The sequence below is a fragment of the Notolepis coatsorum genome (genome assembly GCF_963971535.1).
Source record: "Notolepis coatsorum genome assembly, chromosome: 13".
NCBI lineage: Eukaryota > Metazoa > Chordata > Actinopteri > Aulopiformes > Paralepididae > Notolepis > Notolepis coatsorum.
The window spans coordinates 81,269,151-81,285,594 of NC_140177.1; the positions used below are offsets into that span (position 1 = coordinate 81,269,151).

Genomic DNA, 16,444 nt, shown 5'->3' on the forward strand with positions numbered 1-16,444 from the left:
GTTGGCTAATATGTAAACAATGCAATCCAATATATGAGCAATACAAAGATTATAATCAAAATTTCTTTGGCTGGTGTGATTTTATGTTTATGTTTTACTTTTATATGATCAAAGTTCAATAAATAACATTTTAAAACATCTGCAGCGATCACGTCACCAACCACTGCCCTTGAGGATGTGTGTGCCGGCTGGACTCCCTGACTCCCCGTTCCGTAGCCCGGCTGTCAGCAACCCAAACTCCCCCTTGGTACGGCGAGAGTCCTCCGTACTGAGCAAGAGGTTCTCCTTTGGAGGTTGGCTGCTGGGTGGCAGGACCAGCTTCTCTGGGCTCACACTCCCTCAGGTAGTAGAACTGTAGAACACTGTTGCTCTTCTCATCTACTCATGCACTCATCCACTCACGCACTCATCCACTCACACGCACGCACAAACATACACACACGCACACTGATTTCCCAGCAGCAGTATACAAGCACCCTCTTCGCATTTATTAATTGAGTGTATGTACTGTATATGTACAGTATGTATATATGTATGCATGTATGTGTATACAGTAGGCCTATAAATGTGGGACATTTGTCAAGATGTATTTTATATGTATTGTCACACGTATTGTCTGTATTTGATAAAAAGAATTTAAGTATATATTTATATATATATATATATATATATATATATATATAATATATATATGTGTAACGTTGTGACATCGTCACCTTAAATTTCGATGCCCCGAGGGAGTTTCGAACCCGTGGTCTCCCACACCGCGGGCAACAGCACAGACCGCTATAGTATACCAAGAAGTGAACTCACTGCTTTGCAACGTGTCGATGTGTCTTTTAAGGGTGAGAGTGAGTTTAACCCATAGCACCGCTACTCGCCCCAGTCACTTCATAACATCTGAAGTCCATCGTGACTGCGCTTCGCGGTACCATCCGTTACACTCACCCCCCTTAAACTCACTCCACTCCACCCAAGGCATCCGGGTCATTCGGCACCAATGTAGCGGTTGTCATATCGTCGTGACCTTAAACTTCAATGCCCCGAGGGAGTTTTGAACCCGTGGTCTGCTGCACCACGGATCGACAGCACAGACCGCTATACCAAGAAGGTTAACCCATAGCACCGCTACTCGCCCCAGTCACTTCACAACATCTGAAGTCCATCGTGACTGCGCTTCGCGGTACCATCCGTTACATATATATACACATACATACACTACGCAGGTTGGTTTGGCTCAGAATTATTGTATTTATGTCAAAATTGTAAACAATACAAATTAACCTTAAACATTATGCAAATAGCAGATACCACCAGTTACACTGAGAGAAAAAGTTTAAATTAAATGAAAATGAGTAATGTAAATGTATTTTGTATGTATTATGTAAATAAATGTATTTCAACTACAATATAACCAAAATTTCTATTTAGCAAGAAAATGCTCTAAATGTTTAAATTGACTATCAAAGAGTATTGTCTAGTATTAGTAGTATTGTCTCTCTCTTCTCGTTAAGTACGGGATAATGTATAGCTACGAGGTCATTGTCGCAAAATAATTGACCGACACTGCGTTCTGTTCTAAACGCAGTGAAGGTCAATTATTTTGCGACAATGACAGAGTATAGCTATACATAATCCATTACTTATTACATGGCTAACTTATTAACAATATACCTAATTAATTTTACACCATCGACAAGACGAGATCAAATGCAGAAGCAGTTGTTCTGTGGCTCCTCTGTTATCGCCGGCAGCCGGCAGGTGTGTGGACTTGATTGCACTGATGTAGTGCAGCTGTGCATAATGGTAATGCTTAGATTTCGTGACTGCGATCAAAATTCTTGATTGTGATTGGTCAATAGCGCTCTGTTGCCCCTAACAGCGGTCATTATTGTGCGTTGCCCATGACAGCTGTGAATTATTGAGAAATAAAAACTGTACAACTGTACAAGCAAAACTGTACATTGGAATATCGACGAAACCATACTTGGTTCCAAGAGGAGGGTCTCATGTATTCTTGGGTTAGGTCATTTACTGTACATTGGAGGGGGTTGGGTTAGGACATTTACAGGGGCCAGTTTCGAATTGCAGTCTCCCATAGGTGTTCTTTGAGAGTGGTTTTGAAGGTGGGTAGTGATTCACATTCCTTTACAGCTTTGTGTAAGGCGTTCCACATTGATGTGGCATAATTGCGAAACGTGTTTAGTCCCTTGTTTGAGCCGAATCTGGGTTTAACATGATTTGTGGAGCTCCCTCTGGTGTTGTGGTCGTGGTATTCACTGACCTTTGGGAAGTATTTTGACATGTACATGGGTATCTTAGTCGTGTAGTGTATCTTATAGACCAGGCCCATTGCAAGTTGCTGTACTCTGTCTTCTACTCTAAGCCATCCTAGGTAGTCAAAGTGGGCAGGGGTGAGGTGGGTTCTAGGAGTAAGGTCAAGTAGTAGTCTGACCAGTTTGTTTTGTGATGTTTGTAATCTTGTTTTTAGCGCCTTTGAGGTACTTTGGTACTGTTGTGAAGGGCCAGATTAAAGCTGAGAATCTACGTTTTTATTGTTTTATATACCTTGTATATTATTTATATATATAAGCTATATTAAGCCTGCGTTTAAATCCTAGTAATATTCACTTTCCTCATTGGATAATGCCCTTGACGTTCTCGGCGCCAGGCAACGCGCCCCTGAAGTCAGGTTCAAAGGCGAGTCTGGGCATGTTGGAACATGCCTGGTGCCGGCGCATTGATTCGAGACGAGAGCTGAGGCTTGGCACTAGAAAGCCACTTAAGTATATATATCGTGGAAGGCGCAGCAGCAGTAGTGTGATTCTAATGTAGTGTGAAGCAGTTCGTCTAAACAGAGTGTTGTGAACCTAAAGTGAATAAGTAAAAGTGTCAGAGTTAATGCAGTAACGTCAAGTTCGACTTAGCTTAATGTGAAGTAAAGAGTCGTTATTTAGTGTGAATCGTGTTACAGCAGTTCGTTCGTGTGCGGCATTACCCAGCAGTTCGTTCGTTTAGTAACTCGTGAAACCTTAGCAAGTGTGCGTGGACTTAGTAATTAGTGCCAGTACACGAGGAGGGCCTAGTCGTGGAACTACTGGACATGTGCATATTGGAACCTACGGCGGCGATTGCAGAACCAGTATTGGTTGGATTATAGTGATTGTGGAACGTACTACCGTGGAGAAGAGCCTCGTTAATACCCACTGTCGTTTGGATTTAACCACCTTGAAGATCTTACCTCGGGCTAGCTTCGAGGACCGAAGCTAGCTGGCTATCGTCATTGCTATCGAGCAATTGGATTACAGTTATTGCTTTGTTGCTGAGCATTTGGATTATAAGGACTGGATTCCGTACGAGAACCCCCTTTTCTTCAAGTGAACAGACTGAGTATCCGAACATTCTTCTTTCCTCCAGAGCTTACATCTCTGGGAGGATACCCCCTGTCTCCAGCGGTACCATCGTTTGCCCACTATAGTGCCATCCTATGCCAGGCGGCATTTAGTCTAGTATCCCAGCTTAGGAATTATTCATTCCAACTGACTTTGCTACTGACTGACTTTATTCATATTCTTCGCCATACAAGCGCGACCATTAATTCCCATTCTGTACAATTACTGCATAATAATAAATACTATAAATGATATTTCTTTGTCACCGTGCCGTCTTATTCTGAGTGTCTGCCATATTATAACTGTACTTTCTGGCAAGTAATAATAATAATAATAATTAGCAGTGGTTTAATCTATCACAATCTTTAATACAGTCAGGGTTTTGTAACCCCTCAGTTACAATTGGTCCTTCGAGCCGGAGGGTATCAGTAATCTTAATATCATATTAATAGTGATATGGCCAGCGGCGGACACTCTCCAAACGGCTCTCCCAAACTAGAGCACCCTAGGCGCCAACGTCAGCCCCCTCCACACTTGGAGGACTATGCTGTCGTTCTACCTCCTAGCTTATCTAAAAAGACGTTAAGCACGGATAAAACTAATAGCTTAAGCATGCCCAACCTGATCGACTTGTCGGCCCCACAAGTAGAGACCCAAGCGGGTCTAAGCGAAACCGACTTAGCTCACGGGGGGGGGACAAGCGGGACATGACTTGACTATGCCCAACGACCACAGCGCCACCGAGATGGACCTCGGAGCGCCGGGGGATAAAGACAGCGCCACCGGGATAGACCCCGGAGCGCCAAAGGATAAAGACAACACCACCGGGATGGACCCCGGAGCGCCAAAGGATAAAGAGTACCGCGTCTCAGAGATGGACCTCGGGGCGCGGGAGACAATAAGAAGCAGCGCTCCAGAGATGGACCTCGGAGCGCGTAAAGAGAACAGGTCACCACCAAGTCCTATCAACGCCAGATCACCCTCATCAGCGTCATCCCCCAGCGAGGCTGACCAGAGACTAGCGCAAGCCCTGATCGCCACGCTGACAGCTTCAACCGAAAGAGACCGCCTCCAGGGTGAGCGTGAACGTCTCCAGGCGCAACAAGAGAGTGAGCGTAACCGCCTACAGAGTGAGCGCGAACATTCGGCAGTGGAAAGAGAACGTCTCCAAGCGCAACAACAGAACGAGCGCGAACACATCCGACTGGAAGAGAGGCGCCTCCAGGTTGAAGAAAACATTCAGCGAGACCGCACCAACGCGCAACGCGATGCACAGCGCGACGCCGCCAATGCACAGCGCGAAGCGGAGCGAGACCGGCTGCAGGCGCAGATGATGGAGCAATTGCTCCAGAGGGCGACCCCCCACTCCTCCACCCGGAGCTCCCGGAGATCATCACGACACGGGTCGAGGGCACCTTCCCCTCCCCGACAAATCTACACGGGACCCAGCCAACAGGAAGAACCTGCTTACGTCGCTGAGCCCCCTCCCCGACCAGTCTATACGGGACCCAGCCAACAGGAAGAACCTGCTTACGTTGCCGAGCCCCCTCCCCGACCAGTCTATACGGGACCCAGCCAACGGGAAGATCCCGCCTACGTCGCCGAGAAACTAACTAAGAGACTTCAAGACTTAGCGGAGGACGAGGGAGGACATCAAGCCCACACGCACGAACCCATCTCGGACCAGGAGGAACAGTACAGCCTCGACCTCAGCCCCGAGACGCTGCGTTACGAACCCCCGACCCAACCCAGGGGTGAGTTTAACCAACAGTCAGCACCGAGGAGCAGTACCTGGGGTCCCGGCCTCTGGTTCCCACCCAGCACTAACCCACGACCCCACGTACGGGGAGACTCGCCAAGGAGGCCTCTCCCCCTACGCGCATCGGTGTCCCAGCCATCCATGGCATCTTACCTTGGGACACCCACATTCCCAGACTTTACGCGTGAGGACAGAGCACAGTATACTGAACTACGCATGTGTTTAGAGACTATCATGTCCGAGGTACATGACGAGTCCTATAAATATGCCATCCTCCTCAAGCACCTTAAAGTACCCAGAGCGCATAACATAGCGCTGGCATATGCTAACTCAAGAACCCCCTATTCTGATGCCCTGGTGGCCCTCGACGCGCGCTATGGACGCGTATGGGACTACGTAATTCAAGAAATACGGGAGATCGACCGCTTCCCCCAGGCTAAAGACAATAGAGCCCTAGATGACCTATCTATACAAGTGCAATCCCTGGTAGGGATGCTCGGGTCACAAGGAGAGAAGGGGATACATGAACTATATGCCAATTCCAACGTGGAGCTGATACTGGAGAAGCTCCCCCCAGCCCATCAAGAGCGTTTTCGGCGGCAGAGAGACCACCGTGACCCCCACGGCCCAGAACCATCCCTCCTAGACCTTGCTGACTTCCTAGCCAGGGAGGTCAGCAGTCTACGAATAGACACATTCGCGTGGGGTGGCTCTAACCCTAAAGATGGACCGAGAAGGTTCAACGACAACCGCCGGCCCGTCACCGTGATGCACCAGGCCGAGGCTGTGTCACGGCAGACGAGCCACAACCCCCACGCCAAGGAGAAGTGGAAGGCTGTCTGTCAGTACTGTGACAGTGAACACCAGCTGTCACAGTGCGACGCCTTCAAAGACCTAACTACAGCCGAAATAGGTCAGTGGCTTAAGGATAAACGCCGCTGCTTCCGCTGCGCGCGCGGCCACATGGCAGCCGAGTGCCGCCTCAAGAAAAGGTGCGGCAAGTGTGACGGCGCCCACCTAGAAGTCCTGCATGAGAGCAACAAACGGCCACCAGGAAACCAAAGTAGGCCCATCACGGTGATGTACCAGGCCGAGGCGGTATCATCACAGACGAGTCACAACTCCCCCGCCACAGAGGAAGGGAATATTTACCCACCACTACAGAAGATCCATTGGCCCCCCCCCTGGTGTACTTACTGCCGCAGCGGACACTCCAAGTTACGGTGCGACGCATACCAGAAACTGACCCCCGCCGAAATGGATCAGTGGAGTAAGACGAACACACAGGACCACGCTTACTGCGATACACTGCGCGAGGCCCACAAGAGAAGACTAGCCCTACCAGGCAACTCACCAACAGGAGTGCTCCACATCGACCCCACGTATAATGGGAGCCCCCGAGTGCTCATCAAGGTGGTCAGAGTGCTCCTGAGCTACGAGGACAAGGTCCTGGACACTTACGCCGTCCTCGACGACGGGTCAGAAAAGACTCTCCTCCTCGCTTCCGCCGCAACCCAGTTGGGCCTGCGGGGTACCGAGGAAACAATGACAATCCGTACTATTCAGCGAGACCTAAAGACCATAAAGGGCGAAAACGTCTCATTCACAATAGCAGCGGTCGAGCAGCCCGAGAAGCGGTACAGCATCACTAATGCATTTACAAGCCATGACATAGGTCTGTCAAGCTACGACTACCCCATCCCACAGCTGATGGAGAAGTACGCGCACCTACGCAAACTGCCTATACCGCTCATCGACGGCGCCACACCGACCCTGCTCATAGGCTCCGACCACGCGGACCTCATTGTCCCAATCGAGGCGGCCCACATCGGACCCAAAGGATGCCCAGCCGCGGTTAAGACCCAACTGGCGTGGACGCTCCAGGGCCCCCTCTACGGACCTGCCAGCCAACCAACGTCCACACGCTGCCTTTACACAAAGGTGAGCGACACAGGCCACTCTCTCGTACAGCCCGTTGAGAGGCTATGGACATTAGACGCGATGCCTGTGAGAGAACCGTGGGCTCAAGAAGAGGGAGTTCCGAACTCCACCCCCCTCAGCTACGCTCCAAGCAACGTAGCTGACCTCGAACCCAGCACCCCAAACTACCTCTTGATGGGGCGGCCGGACCCGGCCCCTCCTCAGACGGTGTACAGACAGAACGAGAGGAACGGACGGAGGATGTGGAGACACAACCAAGCACAGATCGACCAGTCTTGGGCCCGCTTCCTCCTAAGCTACCTACCATCCCTTCCAGCCCGTCAAAAGTGGGTAAAGGACAGGGACAACCTGAAGGTGGACACAGTCGTTATGATCATAGACCAGTCACTACCCCGAGCTACGTGGCCGGCCGGCCGCGTGAGCAGAGTGATTACTGGTGCCGACGGGAAGGTCAGAGCGGCAGAAGTCATAGTCCAAGGGCGGACTTACACCCGACCTGTGGCGAAGCTGATAGAGTTGCCGAAGCTCCCTGACTCCCCTGATGACGACCATGACCCACTGACTTTGTAGATTGACCTACTCCTCACAACAAGTATGGAGCAATTAATCTGTCTCCCTTAAAGGGGAACTCCACTTTTTTTGGAAATTAGCTTATTTAACATCTTCCCCGGAGTTAGACAAGAAGATGCATACCTTTTTTGTCTCTGTGCGTGCATTTTAGCTTTGGGAATAGACGCTCCGTTAGCATAGCTTAGCTTCATCACTGGAAGTGAGGCAGGACAGTAGCCTTACAGTGCCTTACAGTGTATTGCAAGGTCTGACATTGACCAAACTTGATATGCATGACCTTGGTGGGCTCTAGGTCAACTCCTGAAAAGGGGGTCAATGTCAGACTTTGCAATCAAAAGTTAGGGGGCTAATAACCCTTGCCATAATTTCAGTGCGCCCCCTAACTTTTGATTGCAAGGTCTGACATTGACCCCCTTTTCAGGAGTTGACCTAGAGCCCACCAAGGTCATGCATATCAAGTTTGGTCAATGTCAGACCTTGCAATACACTGTAAGGCACTGTAAGGCTACTGTCCTGCCTCACTTCCAGTGATGAAGCTAAGCTATGCTAACGGAGCGTCTATTCCCAAAGCTAAAATGCACGCACAGAGACAAAAAAGGTATGCATCTTCTTGTCTAACTCCAGGGAAGATGTTAAATAAGCTAATTTCCAAAAAAAGTGGAGTTCCCCTTTAACTAATTAGGTGCGGACTAATTAGGAGGCGGCTGTTGTGAAGGGCCAGATTAAAGCTGAGAATCTACGTTTTTATTGTTTTATATACCTTGTATATTATTTATATATATAAGCTATATCCCTTTAAGCCTGCATTTGAATCCTAGTAATATTCACTTTCCTCATTGGATAATGCCCTTGACGTTCTCGGCGCCAGGCAACGCGCCCCTGAAGTCAGGTTCAAAGGCGAGTCTGGGCATGTTGGAACATGCCTGGTGCAGGCGCATTGATTCGAGACGAGAGCTGAGGCTTGGCACTAGAAAGCCACTTAAGTATATATATCGTGGAAGGCGCAGCAGCAGTAGTGTGATTCTAATGTAGTGTGAAGCAGTTCGTCTAAACAGAGTGTTGTGAACCTAAAGTGAATAAGTAAAAGTGTCAGAGTTAATGCAGTAACGTCAAGTTCGACTTAGCTTAATGTGAAGTAAAGAGTCGTTATTTAGTGTGAATCGTGTTACAGCAGTTCGTTCGTGTGCGGCATTACCCAGCAGTTTGTTCGTTTAGTAACTAGTGAAACCTTAGCAAGTGTGCGTGGACTTAGTAATTAGTGCCAGTACACGAGGAGGGCCTAGTCGTGGAACTACTGGACATGTGCATATTGGAACCTACGGCGGCGATTGCAGAACCAGTATTGGTTGGATTATAGTGATTGTGGAACGTACTACCGTGGAGAAGAGCCTCGTTAATACCCACTGTCGTTTGGATTTAACCACCTTGAAGATCTTACCTCGGGCTAGCTTCGAGGACCGAAGCTAGCTGGCTATCGTCATTGCTATCGAGCAATTGGATTACAGTTATTGCTTTGTTGCTGAGCATTTGGATTATAAGGACTGGATTCCGTACGAGAACCCCCTTTTCTTCAAGTGAACAGACTGAGTATCCGAACATTCTTCTTTCCTCCAGAGCTTACATCTCTGGGAGGATACCCCCTGTCTCCAGCGGTACCATCGTTTGCCCACTATAGTGCCATCCTACGCCAGGCGGCGTTTAGTCTAGTATCCCAGCTTAGGAATTATTCATTCCAACTGACTTTGCTACTGACTGACTTTATTCATATTCTTCGCCATACAAGCGCGACCATTAATTCCCATTCTGTACAATTACTGCATAATAATAAATACTATAAATGATATTTCTTTGTCACCGTGCCGTCTTATTCTGAGTGTCTGCCATATTATAACTGTACTTTCTGGCAAGTAATAATAATAATAATTAGCAGTGGTTTAATCTATCACAATCTTTAATATAGTCAGGGTTTTGTAACCCCTCAGTTACAGGTACCATGAGGTGCAAGCATAGTCATAGTACCCTTGAATGAGTGCTCCTGCCAGAGTCTTCAGGGTATTCTTGTTTACCAGAGAGGAGATCCGGTACAAGAATCTAGTTCGTTGGTTGACTTTTTTGATTACATTGGATGCCATTTTGTCACAGGAAAGATTTGCCTCTAGGATGGAACCTAGGTATGTAAAAAAACAATATTGTCACCCACTGTAACTAAGAAGCCGTCGGTCTTGCTGAGTTTGTTATTTGATCAGAAGAGAATGGACTCTGTTTTACCCAGGTGTAATGATAGTTTGTTATCAGCGAGCCAGGTGCAGATTCTGCCGAGTTCTGAGCTGAGGGTTTTTTCAACCTGTAACTTGTTCTTGTCAGAGACCAGCAGGGCTGAGTCGTCCGCGAACAAGAACAAGTTGCAGTCACAAGCTGATGACATGTCATTTGCATAAATTAGGAACAGTAGCGGTCCTAGTATGCTTCCTTGTGGAACACCACAGCTCACTGTGAGGGGGGGGGGGGGGGGGGGTAGGGTACCGTTTACCTCCACCAGATAGGTCAATAGGCAGCATATGATACCCTGGTGTGCTTTCTGTATTTCTGACCCTCGACCAGACTCCACGGCAAAAGCTGGAGAACACCTATCGAACAGAACCGGAACAGCACTGTTGCTTTGCAACGTCTGCAGTCCAGAAACTCCTCCAGACCACGCTGGAGAGCACCCTGAACGGAGCCTGCTATAACCCCGCCTCCTGCAGCCATCTTGGACAAGTCCTGGCAGACATGTTGAGGGGTAAGGTGTTGGGCAATATTTTCAGGGGTGTTAATTCACAGCATATGGGCCCATGGTGATAGGTGATAGGGAGGCTCCAAAGAAAGGCCTCTGCCAAAAGTGAATACCGCCAACCTATGAAATGTGTAACTGAGGGGTTACAAAACCCTGACTGTATTAAAGATTGTGATAGATTAAACCACTGCTAATTATTATTATTATTACTTGCCAGAAAGTACAGTTATAATATGGCAGACACTCAGAATAAGACGGCACGGTGACAAAGAAATATCATTTATAGTATTTATTATTATGCAGTAATTGTACAGAATGGGAATTAAGGGTCGCGCTTGTATGGCGAAGAATATGAATAAAGTCAGTCAGTAGCAAAGTCAGTTGGAATGAATAATTCCTAAGCTGGGATACTAGACTAAACGCCGCCTGGCGTAGGATGGCACTATAGTGGGCAAACAATGGTACCGCTGGAGACAGGGGGTGTCCTCCCAGAGATGTAAGCTCTGGAGGAAGGAAGAATATTCGGATACTCAGTCTGTTCACTTGAAGAAAGGGGGTTCTCGTACGGAATCCAGTCCTTATAATCCAAATGCTCAGCAGCAAAGCAATAGCTGTAATCCAATTGCTCGATAGCAATGACGATAGCCAGCTAGCTTCGGTCCTCGAAGCTAGCCCGAGGTAAGATCTTCAAGGTGGTTAAATCCAAACGACAGTGGGTATTAACGAGGCTCTTCTCCACGGTAGTATGTTCCACAATCACTATAATCCAACCAATACTGGTTCTGCAATCGCCGCCGTAGGTTCCAATATGCACATGTCCAGTAGTTCCACGACTAGGCCCTCCTCGTGTACTGGCACTAATTACTAAGTCCACGCACACTTGCTAAGGTTTCACTAGTTACTAAACGAACAAACTGCTTGTAATGCTACATACCGAACGAACTGCTGTAACACGATTCACACTAAATGACGACTCTTTACTTCACATTAAGCTAAGTCGAACTTGACGTTACTGCATTAACTCTGACACTTTTACTATTCACTTCGCACGTTAGGTTCACAACACTCTGTTTAGACGAACTGCTTCACACTACATTAGAATCACACTACTGCTGCTGCGCCTTCCACGATATATATACTTAAGTGGCTTTCTAGTGCCAAGCCTCAGCTCTCGTCTCGAATCAATGCGCCGGCACCAGGCATGTTCCAACATGCCCAGACTCGCCTTTGAACCTGACTTCAGGGGCGCGTTGCCTGGCGCCGAGAACGTCAAGGGCATTATCCAATGAGGAAAGTGAATATTACTAGGATTCAAACGCAGGCCTAAATGAGTATAGCTTATATATATAAATAATATACAAGTTATATAAAACAATAAAACGTAGATTCTCAGCTTTAATCTGGCCCTTCAAAACAAAATGGCTATGGCATTAAAGAGGCAAAATTATGGAAAATGCACTTTCCGTCTTCTCCAGAGTCAGACAAGATAGATACTAATTTCCTCTCTGTGCGTTCAGTAGAAAGCTACCCAGCTGCAAGCTAGCCTAGCTTAGTACAAATGAATGGAAGTTTATACGGACCACTAGCTTAAAACTCTGGGAGAGGAGTTTTGACACCGAGCATGTAAGACGCGCTTTTCGCCGCTCTATCGTTTTGTGACAAATTTCAATTATAAATAGTCCTTAACAAAGTTTTTTCTTTTTTGGACTTTGGACACTGGACAACGTATGTTCACCAGTCGGACATAGGTACTTTTCTACACTTTAAATCGTCCATGTCTCCTGTTAAACCTAAATTAAGGACCACACGTGCAGGACAACAAACAATCTTTCAATTGATTGATCAGCCACCCTCACCGCACGCGCCAGCTGCTAACATGGACAGCGCATCTGATCTAGGGGCCTTACAATCGATGCTGAACTCGCAGAAGGAAGATATTTGTGACAGAATTGACTCATTGGCAACTAACTTGAGAGCTGAAATCCATGCAGTGCGCACAGAGCTGGAGAATATTACCGAACCATTGCTGCTGAAAATAAATGAACACGGGCTAGTTGGAACGTGCGATGAGCAATCACAGTGACCAGCTCTCCTCGCTTGACTACACTGGGAGCTCACGTCACAGGTGAAATTATTAACAGACAAATGTGAGGACCTAGAGGGGATATCCAGGAGGAACAACCTTCGACTCGTGGGGATACCTGAGGGCTCGGAGGGTCCGCGCGGCCGCGCCCAACGGAATTAATCGGCCGCTTACTCAAGAACCTACTGACACCCCTCTACTCTTTCAAGGCAAAAGGCTCTCCATTTTCCCTGATTACACCGTCGCTGTTTCCAAGAAGAGGGCTGCGTTTGGAGGAGTGAAACGTGAACTCCATGCCTGTCCTGGTATCAAGTTTGGGCTGATGTTTCATGCGGTTCTGAAAATCACTCTGTCGAGTGGTTCAACGCACACGTTTGAAGACCCGGCTGCCACCTCGACTTTCATAAACACTAAACTCAGAAAAGCGGTTCCCCAGACTGTAACCCTCAGCTGAACGGCAAGTTCATAATTCATGTCCACATGGGCCCCGGCCTATACAGAATATATTTCACTTTGGGACTACGATATCTTACAATATTAACATTTGTCACTTAACGGAAGGGGTGGTGTTTATCTCCCTTTCTCGTTTCTCTTAGGGGTGTGTTAAGAGTTAGTAATAGTGGGTTATGCGCGCGTCCAATTTGAGGAGACGCATCAGCATGGGAGGGAGGGGGAGGGGGAGGGAAGGGTTTGTTTATATTTACAGTTATTTTTGTGCGATGTTTATACTGTTGTTGTTTTTTCTATGGCTTGGCTACTGCACATAAAAATACTATCAGGACATACTTTTCGATGTTACTCATTGTACACTCAACACCAGTTTATGACCCAACCTAAAACCTCACAGCAGATTGGAGGAGTGGTAACATTTACTAGTTGGAATTGTAAGGGCTTAAATCAGCCAATTAAACGTAGTAAAGTACTGGGGCATCTTCAGAATTTGGGGGTTCATATAGCTTTCCTCCAGGAAACTCATTTCAAGCTATCTGATTATACCAGACTACGTAAACGATGGGTTGGACAAGTGTACCACTCATAATTTCAGAGCAGAGCTAGAGGTGTGGCAATATTTATTTAATATTTTTAATTTTTAATTTTTTTTTCAATTTTTCTCCCATCCCAATTTCGTATTGTCCAATTCTACCCTCCCCTGTCTCGAACGCTGTTAGGCCATGCCTCCCACAGGCCGGCTGCAATGTGGACGAAGCCTTGCATCACGTGTCCCCTCCGGTACACGAGGAGGCAGCCGTCGCATCTTTTCACCTGCACAGCGCGATCTCTCAGCGGCGAGGGTCTGCGTGGGAGGGACACGCCGCCCCCGTTGCTTCCTGATTCTGCTGCGCAGGCGCACCAACCGACCTGTAGGAGTCGCTGTCCACAACGTCCGATCCCCACCCACCAGCTTCCCACCCCTAACACTGCCAATTGTGTTAGTATGAACAACCAGCCAAGCTGGTAGCAATGCCGAGAGCTGGGCTCGAACCCAGCATCTCCTGCATTAGTGGCGAGCGCCTTGCCCACTGCGCCACTTAGCCGCCCGAGGTGTGGCAATTTTTATTCACAAATCAATAAATTGTATTTGCTCAGATGTTTTTTCTGACCCAAATGGTAGATTTGTGCATGTTTTGATTGATTGATTGAAAACTTTATTAACAGATTGCAGAATGGGTACAGTACAGCTCAAATACATAAATCAAATCAAATCAAATGTATTTGTAAGGCCCGACAACACACGTTAATGTCCCCATGGGCCGTACACGTCTTCTTTAAACAAGTCAAGAAGAAACATAACAATAAGTCAAGAACAGAACAAGAACACCATAAGGTCCAACAAATTTAAAATAAATGCAAATAAATGAAAGAATGCAAGCACTCCCAGACATACCCCACGTGAAGGTAAGGGAAAAACTCACTAAAACCTAACAATAGGGAAAAATGCTCCACAGGCATTGTGGAGGAGAGAAACCTTAGAAGGGCCATTCAAGGGGGGATCTCCCTTCTTAGATGTCGGTGATAGTAGTGTTGCAGACTAACAGTTGGTAAGCATGCCCTCAAGTGTGTAGTGAAACACAGATGAGTGCATGCAATAGCAACTGAACATTTTGAAAGATTAAAGATAGAGCTGATAGCGATAGCAACTGAACATTTTGAAAGATTAAAGATAGAGCTGATAGCGAATCTATTTGAGGCACAGGGGCGGCGCAAAGAGGGTCGCGTCCTCCCCGTCTTAATCACGGGACATTCAACACTCCGGTCATTGCTCCGAGACAGCCGGAGACAGGGAGATAGGGGGCGGTGCAGAGAGGGTCGCAACCTCCCCGACATCATTGCGGGACGTCCAGCACTCCGGTCACCACTACGAGGCCGCCGGAGACAGGGAGACAGGAGGGCACGCAGAGAGGGTCGCATCCTCCCGGCCTTCATCACGGGACGTCCGACACTCCGGTCAGCATTCCAGGACAGCAACTCACAGGGAGACAGGGAGACGGGACAGGCGTTAGACAGCTAGCGTGATTGTAGTGGGCGGACATAGCAATAGATACAAGTGGTAAGCATATATGTGAATAGAGTAGATATATGAAGTAAGCATATTATGTGAATAGAATAGAAGTACTTAACCCAGCAATGAAACCGCGTTGACAGGCCAGTTGACAAGACCACGGACAGACGACGGTAAGTAGCTGATCCATGGCCTCGGTGGTGCGTGTAGAGCAGTCACTGCAATCTTGGCCAAGACCCCGAGGCATCCATCACCTTATGCCCGCTCTTAACTGTGAGATATTTTGCAACTTATAAGTTCCTTGCAAGCCACACTGCGACACGAATTGAATAATCTTGGGTACGACCATCAATCTGATGCATGTACACTGTGCGATGATAATCGTAGGCTACGACGCAGACTACGTAGCGTCATAATAAAGCGTAGCATCATCATAAAGCGTTATCCGCTAGCCGCTAACGTTAAACTCACCCGGGAGCTGCAATTCCTCCGCTATTTCCTTCCATTCTTTGTCCTTCTGTACACGGTCATGGTAACAGGTAACAGCTGGAGGACACATCGTACAGACAAGGCTTCTGTTGCCACAACTCAACGAGTCTCTCCTCTTTGTTACGACTCCACACAATTGGCGTCCTTTTGCGGGGTGGCATATTGTATTTGTACAGTCGCACATAAACGCACATGTGCGGTCGCACTGATCACACGTCATCATGCTGCATTTCTATTGGTTGGTAGCTGACGCTGGTCGTAGAATATCAAGCACTGTCAGATATTTGTCGCAGGCATCTTTGATCGCAAGACTTGCACGTCGGTCATCTTTGAACCTCTCTCACTGTGCGACGTACGACCAGCGTCTTGGAGCCACGATTTCGCCCACGACCACAGATTATGCCACGATTGGTCCTCTTTCGTCTGGGACGGCCGAAATCGCCCAGTTAAGAGCGGGCATTAGTCAGCACTAGGAGACAGGCACTCAGAGAGATGGGGGAGGGAGGGGGGGTGGGCGGAGGAGTTAGAGAGTTCCCATGTTTGTGGTGCTGCAAAAAAGCAGACATGGGGGAAAATAGACATCCTAACTAAACTAGACAGATTAATCTAAAGGTCAGTCCCCGACCAGGTGAGATCAGGGTAGGTTGAAGGAGAGAGAGAAAAGATGGGTCTTAAGCAGGGATTTAAAAGCTTCGACAGAGCAGGCGCCCCTGATGACGGCAGGTAATTTGTTCCACAGGTAGGGAGCGCGGTAGACAAAGGCTCTGTGGCCGGCGGATTTCTTTTTAACCCTAGGAATCGATAGAAGCCCCGCATTTTGTGAGCGCAGAGCACGAGCGGGCGAGTATCGGGAGATGAGATCCGATAGATAGAACGGTGCAAGCCCATTTAAAATTTTGTAGGTGAGGAGTAGCACTTTAAAGTCAGATCGGGCTTG

At 47.8% G+C, this 16,444-nt stretch overlaps 1 protein-coding gene across 1 annotated transcript in view; it reads left to right on the forward strand.

Moving 5' to 3' along the window:
• dynlt4 (dynein light chain Tctex-type 4) overlaps positions 1-16,444 on the forward strand; it is a gene marked incomplete at its 3' end in the record, with an annotated part of 50,903 nt that overhangs the window by 15,856 nt on the left and 18,603 nt on the right. The window contains exons 4-5 of the mRNA XM_084327724.1: positions 146-343; positions 10,264-10,441. Of these exons, the coding sequence (XP_084183850.1) occupies positions 146-343; positions 10,264-10,441 (376 nt within the window). The remainder of the gene's footprint in view (positions 1-145; positions 344-10,263; positions 10,442-16,444) is intronic.